This window comes from Rissa tridactyla, chromosome 5 (assembly GCF_028500815.1).
Source record: "Rissa tridactyla isolate bRisTri1 chromosome 5, bRisTri1.patW.cur.20221130, whole genome shotgun sequence".
NCBI classification, from domain to species: domain Eukaryota; kingdom Metazoa; phylum Chordata; class Aves; order Charadriiformes; family Laridae; genus Rissa; species Rissa tridactyla.
This window is the reverse complement of record NC_071470.1, coordinates 63,623,482-63,639,632: the sequence shown is the minus strand read 5'-3', so window position 1 is coordinate 63,639,632 and position 16,151 is coordinate 63,623,482. Positions and strand designations below refer to the sequence as shown.

General features: G+C 38.7%; 1 protein-coding gene across 6 annotated transcripts in view; it reads right to left on the bottom strand.

Moving 5' to 3' along the window:
• PTPN13 (protein tyrosine phosphatase non-receptor type 13) overlaps positions 1-16,151 on the bottom strand; it is a 128,478-nt gene that overhangs the window by 34,790 nt on the left and 77,537 nt on the right. For all 6 annotated transcript variants that reach the window (XM_054203381.1, XM_054203376.1, XM_054203375.1 and 3 more), the window contains 10 exons: positions 12,122-12,341; positions 10,557-10,631; positions 10,273-10,447; positions 9,069-9,222; positions 8,776-8,914; positions 8,209-8,361; positions 6,634-6,816; positions 5,306-5,468; positions 795-1,218; positions 529-626 (listed from right to left, as the gene is read on the bottom strand). In XM_054203381.1, the coding sequence (XP_054059356.1) occupies positions 529-626; positions 795-1,218; positions 5,306-5,468; positions 6,634-6,816; positions 8,209-8,361; positions 8,776-8,914; positions 9,069-9,222; positions 10,273-10,447; positions 10,557-10,631; positions 12,122-12,341 (1,784 nt within the window). The remainder of the gene's footprint in view (positions 1-528; positions 627-794; positions 1,219-5,305; positions 5,469-6,633; positions 6,817-8,208; positions 8,362-8,775; positions 8,915-9,068; positions 9,223-10,272; positions 10,448-10,556; positions 10,632-12,121; positions 12,342-16,151) is intronic.

Here is a 16,151-nt window from a genome sequence, read left to right as displayed (position 1 = left end):
TGAAATACCCAATGCACCGCAAAAAAAAATTGTACCGAATTTATTATGTCCATATGAGACCAGACAAAAAAGAACTGTGCAGTTACTGCTCAGAGGTACTAGCCAATAGGCACCTTATGCCAAACTGAGTGCACTTCCAAAAATCACTCTCTGCGTCCTTTCCACTTAAAGAGTTCAAGCTTGATAAACAAGCTTGAAGACTAGCACATTATCAAAAGATCCACACAATAAACTGTCACTCTGAAGTGACAAAATGGAAGATGTTTTCTGGAACAGCTTTTACTGTCAAGAACTAATACTTTGCACTCCTGTGTACAGACTAGTGTTGTCCAAAGGATTTTTGATTCATTGCAACAATTATTCAGGAACAACAGCCAACTGGCCTGGATTACTTTAACATGTGATACTCTGCTCCCTTTTTCAAATTGAAATATTACCATCAGTTAATAAATATATCAAAGCATTACACCCAAAGCAATTTTAGAGGTTAGTTAGTAAATACAGTAATATTATTTTTTGCATGCTGACCTACAACATAGGCTTGACCGGTATCTTCAACAGATGATGAGTCTGAGTCATTTTTCTTTCTTTCAGGGCTTCTACTTAAACCTGCATGAGATTTTGAACTTAAAGAGGAGAAGGAGAGAAGGGGGAACCAGACAGAGGGAAGAGGAAGTTGGGAGAGGGAAGGATCAATGTAATAAAATAATGGTATGAATAATATATCAAAACTGATGCAAAATGTACATTGACTGTACACAAAGATATTGCAGGGTGGTCAGAGAGACCCTTACTTGCTCAGTTTTAATGCTCCCGCTGCTGATCCAGTATCAAATTTTGGCATTTGCTGAAAGACTCTTCCCATTATGTCTTCTATTTTTTGTGGGGAAGAGTCCAAAGCAGTAATAATATTTTTCCTTGGGGGGTAAACCGAGATGTGGCTCTGACTCAGATCGTGAAATGACTTGCTCATAACCCTGGGTCTTTCCTCCCACGGAGTCTTATCGTTCTTGTCCTTTGACGAGCCAGGAAGCGGCTGGAAGAGTGAAAGCTCAGAGCAGGACAACCTCTTCAGAATCTCTGCTTGAACAGACAGAGGTCGAACGGCAAGCCGGTTCAAAGTGCTGCTGGCCAGGCTACCAGTACTGATGGCTCGTCCCATGTTGAAACCTTTGACAGAGTCTGCATGAAGGTTTAGGCTCCTAAATGAAGCCCTTTCTGTGGATTTATATTTTTATTTAAAACAGAAAACAAACAAATTTAAGTTATACAGCGCAGTTAGTGTGACCTCCTTGTGTAAAGCATGCATTTTAAACAACCAACATGCCCAAAGCACGTTTTCTCCAGATGCGTAGAGGTACATACCATCATCAGGTACATAAAACCAACCACCATGCAGTTTGCTCAGAAAGCAAAGTTTGGAGTTCATGACATTACACTAACCTGACCACCTACAACACTGATGTCCAAAAACACAGAACAGCAGAATATTTATCCCCTTATTAGCATGAAGACTCATATTCCCTGTTAAACTGCTGTGTTAAACTTATATACAGGCACATCATCTCTTTCTGCAAAGCAAACAAATATCCTCAAGCCAAGTGACCTAGAAGACTACACTTCATTTACCCTGCTCATACAAGTCTTTTCCAGAATCTGAACAAATAGGGCTCACCCACCTCTACACTATCAGATCCTACCAAACTTCCATCCATTCATTGCTTAGTTTTCGCGTGAGCCCCTGACATGCTTACAGTACAGCTGCAAAGTTGTGGGGGCTTGGCAGTCTCTCTACCTGGTTAAAGAGCATCAGTTCACTCAGGTGCACCTGGGGGACTTGCCCTGCCAGAAACATCCTAAATGTTTTAGCACAGAACAGGAAGTGTTGACTAGGGTTTGCCAGACTTTTTGACTCATGAACTAGGATTCCCTTAAGCAGTAGAGAGAAACAGGTTTTGGGTTGTAATTAAATTACTGTCAGCTGAGTCGTGGGAACTGTCTGGGTGGATGTTCTTAGCTGAAAGCAAATGCAAGATAATGCAACTTAGCCTAACGCCCCCTTAATTCAGAGCAAAGCTGAGCAGGGCTCATTTCTATTAGCCTAACTGCCTCCTATGGCTAGCAGTTAAGTTCCTGTGGTTTGGCGCTCTCACAGAAACTTGATAAGCTGTGGCAACATGTTTGCTGGTTAGAGCCTTTAAAGGAAATCAGGCCATCTGAACCCTTCATAAACTCCACTGATGTCTTGGAGTCAGTTCCCAGGGAAGTCTGAGGAAAAGCAATGCTCAACTGTATATATATTTCTGATTTAGGGTTAACTTGGGGGTTTTTTTGTTGTTGTTTTTGTTTGGGTTTTTGTTGTGGTTTTGGTTTGTTTTTTTTTTTTAAAAACTCTACATACAGCTAAGAAATAAGGCGCTTTAGGAAGCTGTACTGTAACTCAAAAGGAAAATGCTACTTTTTGGTACACATCGTCCATCAGCTTTACTAAATACCAAAGTATTCACCATTAAAGAGTGTATTTAGCAAATGCAACCTCAGCACTGTTATTCCAAAAGCCATTCCGTCCTCCAGTACCTAGGGCAGGAATTAACTGCAACAGTAACTCATGCTTTCTCTGTAACAGGCATACTGATTGACAAGATTCAGTTATGGAAGGTATTTTTTTTGTCCTTTAAGGTGAATTAGTATACAGCTACCACTTCCTTACCCACACCAAATACTCTTCTAGCCATAGCCACCAGACAGACTTGACAAGCTACGTGAGAACTGTTTTGCTCTATCAGACCAGAGATCCACAAATCTCAGGTTCCTGACTCTGACAGAAGCTATCAGTGACGCTTGCTCTTGTCATGTTCCCATCCTGGGGAAGACTACCTTAATAAAATATTCTAATACCTCTTCTCCTGACATCCTACTTACCCTCTGCAAACACCAAACAGGATTTCCCTACGGATTTCAGGTGAATACTTTCACATCATTATCTACATAGACATTAGGCCTTTCACACCTTCTGCCAGCGCTTTAACGGAAAATTCTCATGTGCTCAAAACTTGTCCTTTGTAAGGCTGACTTAACTTTCACTTCAACTTTGTCATTTTGGGCATTTCATATATGCCCTTTCAGGAATCCAAACACCCATCTTAAAACTCAGTGCTTGGTTCTGCTCACTGCATGGCCACAGAAATCATGCAAAAAAGAAACCATCATTCCTCAGGTTACAGTTTATCACCTTTCTTATGCACCATAAAATTGCTAGTTTTTTTTTTTTTTTTTAAAAACATCGTGTCTCATCTCTTTCTATTCCTGCAGAAAAAAATGTTATTCAAAAGGCATTTTCCTTTGATTTTCCAAGCCCTAGTCTTTCTATTAGATTTATGTGTTTTAAAGTGGGTTTATCCCAGGTCACTGAAGGCATTACACAACAAGTGAAAAACATGCGATGGTACATCACAGGGGCTATAAAGTGCTCTCCCTCATGCCTCCATCCTCTTGTTAGATTTCATGAAAATTTGTTAACTGCCACTATGCACACCAGGCTTTCTTCCTCATCTCAAAAGGTTTTCTCCATTCATTGTCTGAAATCAAGGTGAGTCTTGCAAGACACTGTAATACTGTATTTCTAAAGAATCTTCCAAAGCACATTAATCTTCTGAAGTCTGCTTCTCCACCCCATGAACACTGCAAGCATTACAGGCATATGCTTGTGTTCACTGTGCTGTTAACCCAGAATCAATCCTTAAGTAAGGAACCTTCAAAACATACACTTCCTGTGGTCATCAGCCTTGAGAGAATAATATTGTCATCTGCTTTTTTTTTTTTTTCACTGAGTGCTTCCAATCACCAGTTTTTACTGACATTTTAAGGCCTCTAAAAAAAAAAAAAAAAAAAAAAAAACTTGATGTTTCTGCAGGCCAAGAATAATGCTTCCCAAATACTGCCTGGGATTTCACTGCTCTAACAAAAGAAAAGCAGTACTTATAATTAGTACATTATTTTGACTAGCTGCTTCATCCTTATTTTCTCTTACCTGTATTACAATATTTTCTTTTTTAAAAATATCATTCTAGTAACTCTATTGCTATATGTGTACACATATGCAGGAGAGAGAAACACAGCTTATCAATTTATATCAGTAAAGTTATGACAAAAGCAAATTTTTTGTTTGAATTTTTACTTTTAATAACCAAGGGTAATGGACTTAACCATAATACTGACTTATTTGTTTCTGGTTACAAACGATTGATTACATTCGAGACCTCTGAATTCCAGGTGATCTACACAACACATACTGCATCTCTAAGAGCATCCAAGTACGCCTAGCTAAGAAAGCCTTTCATGTACTGCTTTTCTTTGCAATTCAGGATAAGCAAGCACTAAGTCAGGCTTTAAGTCACTTGGTCCCATTTCTTTGCACTAAGTTAGTTGAATAGAAAAAAGGCTGCATAGCTGCCCCCCCCCCCCCTTTTTTTTTTTTAAATTAGAGATCACAATCTCCACAGCAATGGGGTCAAACTCCATCCCAGCTATGCTGGTAGAAGTCTGGATTAGCAGCAACTGGAATGCAGACAGATAAAAACAGGGAACAAAGAAAGAATGAGCAGGCAAACTGAGCAAAATAGGCTGTGCTGAAGGCCAGCCAGCCAAGTGAGCTCTGCTCCAAATAGCGAAGAAATCAGTGCAGAGGGTTTTCTCAATGACTGTATTCTCCAATATTTTCTATCTAAAAAGATTACCTTTACATTTTTTATTATACACGCAAATTAAACGGCAATTCTGAAGAAAACTGATTAGCATCAGTGCTGTTCCTTACTGGGTCCACCAAACGCTAAGTGAATTAAAGACAGCTAAACCCACAACTTACAGATGCAGCATCATGAAACACTCCCTACTGTATTTGCCCTCACATGATCACACCATTTTTTCTGTAATTCCACATAATCAAACCAATTAATTTCACTTCAAGGAAAAGGTAAAAAGCCTATTATTGGAATATCTTCAAGTTCTTTCTAAAAAAGCCAAAAGCTATTAACCAAATTCATGACCTATTTTTAGATTCCTTTTATTTTACAGGAGCTGCTGTGTGCCAGCTCTGTGTGATCTACCAACTCTCTCCCCCCCCACCCCTTAAACAAGACGTAAACAAACTTAGCTAGTAGATTCTCTTTATAGTATAAACTCTTCAAATGTAGAGCTACACATATGCAGCACTCAGTAGAATTACTGAAGCTCAAATTTAGTTTTTCTCCTTACAAAAATACATTTAGATTGCTATTAAAAACCAACACAGCATCACAGTCCTTACCAATGTCCTGAGTGTCTTGGTTGCTCTGTCTGGCTCTCATCTGTAGTTGGAACTTATGCTGGGAAGAGCATAGATGCAAAAGGTACTGGCAAGTCTTACTATTGTCAGTCTGAAATGCATGCTTGATACCATCTGAGGTGTTCTGCAAAGTTATTTTCTTCTTCTACACAATGCAGAAAGAAAAAAGTTGAAGACCATGATTTCTTTTAGCCTACAGAGAATTTTACATTTGCTCGTGTACAGTTACAGGATTCAAACTTTACTGAAGCAAAATGCACTGATGGGAGAGATTTCTGTTAAAATAGGGGCTGAAAGTAATCTCAGATTTACAAAGTAGCTCTTTAAAGATACTTCTGGGCTAGCTGAGATGGTACTTTTTATTATTTAATCTGTCTCTGTTACTATTAGTGCTGACTAATGACAACTAGTACTATGACATTTTGCGAGATGGGGTTTTCAAAAGCCTCTGAGGAAGTCACAGGGGGTGCTGCCACTCAAGACTAAAAGAACTAGAAGCCCATCTAATTATTAAATCTACCAGTTAATGTTCCAGGTCTTACGTTTATCTTTTTAGTAATTCTTAAAATTCAATTTACCAATTCTAGCTAAAATCATATCACAGATGAAAAAGGCTCTAGCTTTTCAATAAGGTATCAGAGTTAGAAGTACTGTTTTCAATACCTGTATAAAAGTAAGGATTTGAACCTCAACACCTCATTAAAAACTGACACCAGATTATTGTGTACCCACTAAGGTTGGCTGGTATCGTCCAGATCAAGTGTCAGCCCCTGCCATCTATTTCATTTAACTTAACTACTCTTGGAAATGTGAAAATTTAAAAGCAACGTAGGTGCATCTCCTAGTTACACTGAGTACTGGCATTTGCCAGTATCCAGGTCCTCTAATGCAGGATTCTTACTCTTCACTACCCACGTCCCGTATGACAGCATGGGCAGATTCACCAGAAATGCAGTAAATGGGCAAAGCTTCTCCGCATGCTAAGAGCAACCCTTGACCTATCTTTGACCTCTTTAGAAGGAAGCCATGTTTCACATCAATACAGATGTGCCAAAATACAGGCACTAAACTCTCTTCTAAGGCTGGAACCTCAGCAGCATAGAATGCAAGGTAATAAGAGAAAAAAAAAGAATCTTTAAAACATCAAAACTCCTACTTCAATTCCATAATACAACACAACTCAGCCACACAAAACGTAGTCAGATTACACTATAAACCATCAGCTTAATTTACAGAAATAACAAACACACAAAACCAGTATCTGGAGATACAAACGTAGACATGTGCACACAGAAAATAGACTGACTTACACTGAAGGATATTTTCTTTGTCTCTCTCCACGGGAAGCGTAGTACAGGTGTGCGGGCACCATTGTGAACTTCAAAAATAACAACTCCTTTGGAGCACACTCCCAGAAGGATACCTGTTTGGGATCTCTTCTCAGGCAACACATGATGAAGATGAACCCCATATTCTGTGAGCCTCTGACACAACTGTACAGATTAATGTAATAAAACTTCTAAGAATATGAAGTTAAGGCTATTACAAGTTTTTTATACCTCCATACAAATATTTTAATATATGCATATATATCTGGATTTTAGAAAAAAGATTTTTCTCTGCCTGGTGATTCCACTTATACATTTTACAGATGTTACAACAGAGACGCATCAGCTGCTCTAGAGGGTTTTAAGTCTTGGTAGTATCTCTTTATCTGCCAAACACTACAGCAAATGAACTTAGCATTTATTAAAATCAAACAATGAAAGCATGAATCAATAGCGTCTGTGAGTAAATCAAACTTGCACGAACCAATTTTTGGTAACAAACTGTAACCAGCCAGATGCACTTGTTATTGACACATTTCTTAAACACAGAATTAGATTAACACTGCAATTCTGTTATCACATTAAGGCATCATAACTGCCAAAAGACGCAGTTTCAGTCACTTTGTGCTCCCAGTCATTCATTCTTGCTTTCTCTTCAGTACCAGCATAAGGGATTGATGTAATGACTTAAACGAGGGAATGTAACTGCTCTCCCCACCCCAGTCAGACTAGGTTTAGCTAGGATCAAGTCCCCTAGTCTTGTTCTCTGTGGTTAAGTTACAAGAACACTTCTGCCAAACGAGCAACAGCCTTAGAAGGGGCAAAGTCAGCTGAGTGCTTCTTCCACCACCTTCTTAAAGGGACTGTGAAACTACAGTGTGACTGTGAAATTCCAGTGTAATGGTTATCCACTATCTCAGCAGCAAACCATCACCCCCTGAACTCGTTTGCAGTCATTGTATCAAGGCAGGACCTGACCATTATCTCCTGAGCAACAGCAGCAAAATCCATAATTACATTTCTTAATGTGTCCTTTTAGAATAAACCAAATATATAGTTGATTATAGTGATTATAGTTTTCCTATCATCTTACATAGTACCTGCACAAGAAAGTCTGCTTGGTAATACTTCTGGCTCGCTTCATGCCAAGCACTGTAAGCAGTTTTAGCTGTTACAAAACTTTTCATAATTTAAATTTTTTTTTTTCCTCAACAGATAGAACAAAGGACTTAGGGAACACAGGGTGTGCTGCCTCGTAATCATAGCTTCCTTTAGAGTAAACACAAGGATCAACAGTGGCTTTTAACTAGCTTGAGCTAAAGCAGGAAAACTACTGGTTAGAAAAAAAAAAAGTGAGAGGACTTCTTCCCATCTATTAAGATTTCTTTTCACTTGTCATGATATATCTTTTGAGAAGACCTTTTCATCTTGCTTTCTTTCAGTGTTATTCAGAACCTGAGCTGTTTTCCTGTGCTTTCGCTAGAAGTCCACACACCCATATTCCCACACGGAATTTCTTAAATCACAGATTAAGGGAGTAAACTGCTGCCCACTTACCTTCAAAAATTCTAACTCTGTCTCTTTTTCAGATGCACCCACATAGGTGCTATGCAATTTTGGCAGCTCTTCCTTGATGTAGGACAGATCTAGTTTCTCCATCACCCTAGCCGGGACATAGTGTTCTAGTCTGAAGTATGACATGCCATGCACCTAAAACGCAGAAAAATTTTCTGATAGCATCTCCATATACTACTCCATGAGCACAAATGAAGCAGGAACATGCATTTTGCAGAGAATCGGACCTTACAACTGAGTAAGGGGCAGGATCTGGAATCTCAACCCTGACCCAGAGCTTAATTTTACATATGGTTTATTCCTATTCAAGCCTGACTCTACTTTCACTGAAGAGAGAAGGTTCAACACCCAGATCTTGAACTAGATTATGCAACAGCCCTGTGTTAGACTAAAAGAAAACTTGCCCACAGCAAAAAATTGCCAACAGCATATCAGCTGAGCTTCCAGTCCAGGGCAGAGCAGAGCTGTAAACGTGTGTGGCATCTCACAGTCCATTCTTTAATTAAGCAGCAAGAACAGAGGTTCTCAAAGGTGAAATTGATTGTGTACCTCTGCCTGGTAATCTCCATACTCAGCTTGGAGAGCTAGGGATGCTAATAATAAGGCTGTCTCATCATCACAGTGCATCCTGTCTTCCAGGATGTCCTTCCGCAACTGTAGATAATACTGGTGACAGGTCAGCGTATGCCTAGAACAGGAAAACAAAACAAAAACTACAAAACACCCCCACACCATCTTTGGTACCCTTCTGTTACAGCAAATTTCCAGTATTTGATTAATATCCAATTTCTGTCCATAAATTTAGGGCTTAAGGGGTTAAAAAAAAAAATTCACACACTCACTGTATAAGACTGACATCATCCACAAAAAACTTTATGCGAAAAAACAAAGTGAAGTTTACAGGGGGCTTGTTCTTTTTCTTTGGTTCTTCTTTCCATCCTTCTGGAGCTACTTTACTTAGCTTTATGTCAGGATCAACGAAGAAAAATTCATTGTCTGCCATGAATGTTAAAGGGAAGCACACAGGTAAAAACATTAAAACCAAATATCTTCTCCAGCTGGAGGATCAAGATCAAATTTACAATTCTGAAATTTGATTTTGAACAGTAAGGTTTTCTGTTGACTAACAATGGCTTATAAGCACAATAGCTATTAAAGAGGACAGTGAATAAGGGCAGAAGAAGTAATTTTATAGTTATCCTGAAGACACCAGTGAAAAAAAAAGTTACCTTCCGTGATAGCTACAAAATAGGAGTTAGGGTTTCTTTAAAATTTCAAATTTCTTATCCCATAGGAAATCCAAAGTCTGTGATTACTTCTCTCCCTTACTACTTTTCTGTCGTATCTATATTTCTGCAAAATGTTTTCAAGGCTTTCCAAGTTGGCAAGAGCGCTGGCAGCCTGCCATGGATAGAGTAAGCTCTTAGGCTGCTATGGGCTTCTATCTCACACCAATATTCTGAGCGCTACAGTTCTGCAACAGCCTCTGAGATATGCCAACGGGAAACTTGGTTCTGAACAAATTAGTTCTGCCACAATGACCTTCTACCCAGTGCGGGGAAAAAACAAGTCCAATTTCCGGTCTGTTTGAATAGCGAAAAATTAACAGCTCACAAGCAAATTCTTTTTTCTTAAGGCTACTCCCTCTATACAAGGGGTCCTCCTATGCATCGCAACAGGTCTGCCTCCACAAGAGGCTGCAACATTGCCAAGGGCATATTAACAAAACCCAAAGCCCTTTCATGTCCTCTGAGGGCAGTCTGAGTGCCAGATTCAGAGCGAAGGCAACAAACAGCAGGGAAGAAAACTCAGCAGCCAAAAGCAAAAGGCTGCCCAAGATGAGCTGCCATTACTCAGGCAAACATGGAATTTTATTGTACAAAGTCGTTCTTCATTGAGGAATGTATTTTGCCTCAATACAAGAGAATATAACTTGAAGTAAATGCTTTGTAGATATCAGGCAGTCTCTGCTTATCTTTTCGCAACACCACGTAGCTAATTCTTCTTATTCTGTACCTGTCAGCTACATCAAATCATTATTCTTACCTCTTAAAGTAGCCAATCCAAACAAGTGATGCTCCACCAAGCCAATATGGGCAACAACCATATCAAAGACATCTTTACATATTGTTTTGGTATCACAGGTCAGCTCCAGCTTCTGCCCACTTAGAAGCATCACATTTACTTTTCGCCTGGTATCATCATTCTTCCCTTTCTTAGTCTGCATTTTGCGAAATAAAAAATCCCAACGTTCACACTTGTAATAAAAGTGCATTTGTTCATTTAACATACTTCCCCTGCCACTGACTGCTGAATAGCCCCTTTCTTACCAAGATAGACTTCGGTAGATCCAAGGAGATGAATGGCTCAATCGTCATTTTCACAAACTCAGGGCCAAAGAAATTCTGCAAATCACAAGAGTATGAATGAACTCTGTGTTGCTGGAACAACAGACTGAAGCACAGTTAACTCCTGCCCTGAAAATGCCAAAGAGGAACCAAAGGCCGAAACTAGAAAATTGCACCGAATTCCTCCTATGAGCTGGTAAGTCTAAAGAACGCAATTTTGCCAGCACGCGTGCCAGATACCACTGGCAAGCTACAGCATTGGCAACATCATTATTCTGCATATTTTCCTTCCTTTGCTGGGCAAAAAGCCAACACTGTAATATTATTTGTCTTCCTTTAAAATACAGGGTGTGGGTTGCATATCGGGACCATCTGGGCTTACCTCAGTAAGCAACTGCCTGACATTACTAAGGTTTTCTGCATTGGTGGCGATTCTGCCTTGGTAAATCTCTGCCTGTGACACATGTGTCTCATCTCCTGAAGACTGATATGTTTCAGCCTAATCCTATCTGCTGGGTTCAAGCAGAGATCCTGGCCAATTTCTGTCCACCTTTAGACAAATAAATGTTCTGCTAATTCACACTCTAAATTATAGGTCTGTCCAAACTGTTACAGGAAGTCCTCTGCAGAATACCCACTTCAATACCACATTAAAAAAGTGGCCCAAGATTCACCTTTTGAGGGAAAACGTTCACTGGCTACTGCCTACTACTTACTGTGTACTATATGTAAAAGATCCACACCTACACCTCTTAAGCGCCAAGGGGGAATCAACCTGGTTAGTTAAAGCCTATATGAACTAAGTGGTTAGTGCTATGGACTGGAGACAGACACAGGAACCTGGGATTAAGACAGCAAATTAACTTGAGTTTTGTTTCAAGTTTTCCCATCCTTAAAGAAGTAGTAATACATAAATTCAATTCACTGAAAGCAGCAGCAGAGGGCATGAAGGCATCATCTCTCTTAAACGTCAGCCACTCCATTTCCCTATACCTCTGTCTCCCTCTTTCTCTGTGGTCTTACATTTCATCCACATACCAAGACAGCTGGGAAAGGAAAGGTGAGTTTGCGCAGTGATCCAAAGTGAAACCTAGAGCCAAATTAATCCTCTCTCCCTTTCTTTACCTTCCCAACTTGTTCATTTAATAACCTTTGACGCCTGTGGGACACATCCACATTCCACCAAGAGAAATAAATGCAAATCAAAGTGGTTGAAAACACTACAGAATACAGGAGAAAACTACGCCTTACCTTTGTTAGGGTGCTATATTGTTTAATCGACGCAATCTTTAATGAAGGCTTGCTGTCTGTTTTAGCATCTCTTGATACTGCTTTAGGCTATGTAGACACTTATGCCACAAAACCTCAGAATTTTACCCTGCGAGAGTCGGTCTTTCCTATCAGGGCAACACCAAACACTTAGCATTTAATCTGTTGATTACTGTCTAGTACAGGACCTAGTTTATGAATCTCACATATTAGAGTTTTAGCCAAGATACTGCTCTGTTTCAATGAAAATAAGAGTTCACCTGAGATCAGGGCATTACCCTCAGTTTTCTTTGTGTCATGGCTGTTTCCAGGGCTATTTCTCTCAGCGGATCTCTGGTGATGTCAAGCATTGAGGACCTAATTGCATCTCCTGAGTAGAGGTTAGGTCGGGACTGCCTGAGAGCCATTCTAGCTTGCAGTTGCATCATTTCTTCTTCCTGATGCTTTAGCATCACTTCTTGATTTATTAGATTGCCTTCAAATGGTGCTTCATGTTGCCTACAGTATAGTCAGAAGGGATGAAAGACATTAGTTGGTATGCCTAAGACATTCTGCTGCTTTAAGTACTTATGTAAGTACTTAAACACTTAGAGTAATGAAACCCAGAACAAAAACTAGTTTATCAAATACTACATTAAACACATTTATTCAGCAGACAGGAGGTTAGCACTCTACAGCAAGCCTTCAATATAGAAAAAGAGCAAACATGCCACGTTTCTACAGCTGCCTGACGTTTATTCATATGAAAATAAAAGCTCAGCTACTTGACACTACTACAGCAGGGACTGTGAAAAAGGTATGCTCAAAAACATGTTAAAGAAAAAACTAAAATAATAGTGTACTTTATATAAGTAAATATTGCTCCAATCACTTTCTCTGTAGCAATTCTTTACGAACTCTTTGCACCAATTTATTCCCTGATTTTTCCTGAGCAGTAGTAAAGCTTGAAGTATTTATATAGATATTTTATATGTATCAACTTCCTAAATACTAAATTATTTTAAGTATCATACTCTAATGTTTTCATAATCCTATTTTGCTGAAAAAAAAAATAATCCCTTTTCTTTTAAATTCCTAAGAATGGCTTTGTTGACACACAGCCACCACAAAAAATAAATTAGAAGCTAAATTAATAATCCAAAGGAAAAGAAGAGAAAAAACAAACAAAAACCCCATCAGTATTTCTGAGAAACACAGCAACCTATCCTCCCATTCTTTTCTCAGCAGGTATGGATCCCAAATGTCCTACCAATTCTATTGTCTGTGGAAGGAAAGAAATCCATGTCCCATTTTGGTTGAACAAAGCCATTTTTTATTTGAAAATCAGGAGATCAGGAAACACGAAGAAAGAATAAATCCAAGAAAAATAAAACCAACTTCCACTCCCCTCCCTCTGCCCCATGTTTACAGAAAAACAACTTTAAACCCCAAACTAAGTGTAAACCAATCAAGGTTTCTTTAGAAATCCTAATACAAGAAAAAACAATGTTTTCCCTCCGTTAACATAACTATACAGAGGCAATTCTTAAACACAAATGGACAGGGGAAACTAACAAGACTTTCATCCACCAAAAAATGCTTTCAGCAATTCTAAGCTAAATGGTAGTTTAGATGGTACACTTAGAGTAATGAAAAACATGAAAGAGCAAAGAGTTTTGAAGGCTGCATATCATTGCACTGAAGTTCAGCAATATAAATAGAGTAAGTCTTGCACTGACACTGATGTACAGTCCTTTGTAGTAAAAAGTAATCTACAGACTTTTAAAGACATTAAATTTACATACCTACTTTTTAAAAGAACCTAAAGATATGTTTGGTGAATGACAAATCAGTTAATAAACTGAAAAAAAAGGAAATGCACCCGTCCAGACAGTACAGTTGTCTATGCTAATTGGTGGACATGATTTCAAATTTCTTTTTTTCATTTTTTTACAGAAAAGTTTCTAATGAATGCCAGTAGTGTGAACAGTGCACCGCATTCTCTAAATGTTTTTAATACTAAAGTTTCATTGGTTAGCATACAAAACCATCATTAAAATAAGAAGAGTTATATTATCGTGAGAGTTCAAACAATAAAATGCCACTAATGTGCCACAAACTGAGCAAAACAATGCTGAAGTTCCTCAAATGGAATTTCAGGGAAGATATAGAGTAGTTACAGAAAAATGTATTAACATAAGTACATTATCCTTTCCATTGTGCAGGGCTTTCATAGCATTGCTTCTCTTTTCCCTCCTTTGTTACTTTCTGCAACAGACTTAATAATGTGCATCTAAAAGGACAAAGTAATGAGAAAAGGCCTCAGACCTGCAAAGACTTGTGCACATGCTTAGCTTTTCACCAAGAGGAAGCTTATTAAGATCAACATATGTGGGAATATTCACAACGAAATATGTTAAATACACCCACGAGTGCCCTTCAGATCAAGGTCTAAGGGGATGGGCTCTGAAATAAATCAAACCCAAACACTTTCTGAACATAAATATCTGAGTTATCAAAGATTATATGAAAAAGACAGACATGTTGCAACTGGCTGTATCTGAAAACACTTGCTAATGTGAAAACCCCTACTGCAGAAAAAAATGTTGCCTTTTTCATAACACACAGGTCTGTGCAATAGACGCAATCATAAGTTATTGTGTAAAGTATTATCATTATGTTGGTTTATCATCTACATTGACATGTATTAATTTGTTTCAGAATTAGGGTGGGTGTAGGGTGTCTGGGGAGGAAGCTCAAAAAAACCTAATGGTTTAAAAATTTTCCTAACTTCGTATACAAGCACTATCGCAAACCAGAAATCATCACACTTCAGCATCCTGGGTAAGTAAAACTAACTCTGGCTTGGTCAGACAGTCCATTTTCTATGGAGGGTTATCAGAATGATTCACTCCCTAGGGTACAAGACAAGGAACCCATCTGTCATTCCGTAGAAGAGGAGATACTGTTGACAGATACAGGTAGAGATCTTCGTGAAGTTCAGAATATGCAAGTCTTATTACTCCAACAACAACAAAATATCCAAATTACATTCCTAACAGATAACATCATAAAAGTATGTTTCCTATGGTACTTCATCAGACAAATACTTGGCTGCTACTCTGTATTTCCATCAGTGTCGCACTGCAAACCAGAATCTCACAATTACTTATTAACCTGAAGATGGTAGGTGAGCAGTCACCTGGTAGGCTGACTCTTATAAAAGAGGGAAGCGAATTAACTCCTCACCTAGTGTACTTACCAAGAAATTAGCAGGTATTAGATCAGAGAAGGAAGCTGGAAGAAGGGAAGCACGTAGGCATTCTCTAATGATTAGTGCAGTGGAAAAATCAGGAACAGACTGAGAAAGACGGATGCCTTTTGGTAAAGTAGTAAGGATATGGAAATGAAATCTAGTGGAAAGAAAAGGCAAGAGAAGGAAGAGATCCATGTCAGCTGCTGCTCCTAGAGAGACAAATGAAGAAACAGTAAAGGAAAAAAACAACAAGGGGGAGAAAAGTAAGGAATACAAGAAGCAAAGAGGAAACACAGACACAAGCATCCATTGCCACGAGGAAAGCATTCCAAGAAGTTTAAAGGATAACAACAGTCACAGACCACATTAAGGGTGTGAGTGTACTCTGAGTTTGCTATTGAAAAATCTATGGCTTTTGCTAGTTTAAAAGCAGTCCAGCCCACCCAAACAGCACAAGTCACACTGGTTGACACCTCTGAACAGTTTGGTTTTTTTTTTTTTTTAATATTGGTGGCAGACTCACTCAAATCCAAATCCCCCTATTTGATTTACAACTCAGTTTTACAAGGATAATTCTGCAAATAAGCGGACTGCCTCTAAGGACATGCCACAGGAGCAGTAAATTTAATATGTATTGAAGTACAGATAGTATCTCTGAACACAGAGAAAAACACTGAAACATACTCCCAAGTGCTGATGGAATTCAAGTAATGGATTAATTTGCATATACTTCGCCAGACCCTGAAACCAAACAACTAGTCTGAGAATCTGCTCCTTGGAACTACTTATCCCAAATTTTACTTTGAGAGCTTATGTTTCTGAAGTTATAAAAGTCATGGTCTTCTGCAACACAGCACATTTTAAAGCAGTAACATGCAGTGTTCTGGATAAAAATATTAAGTTACTTTCTTAGAAATCTCCCTGCTTAACTATCTACCATCTTTGATGGTAGTCCTTTTTACACTTAGCACTAGAAAGTTTCAACAGCTGTTGGAGAAAGACACAGAGAGAGAGCACTCATTGCTTTCTACTCAGCTCACATAATTAAGAGAGATATTATCTAAGTATTATTC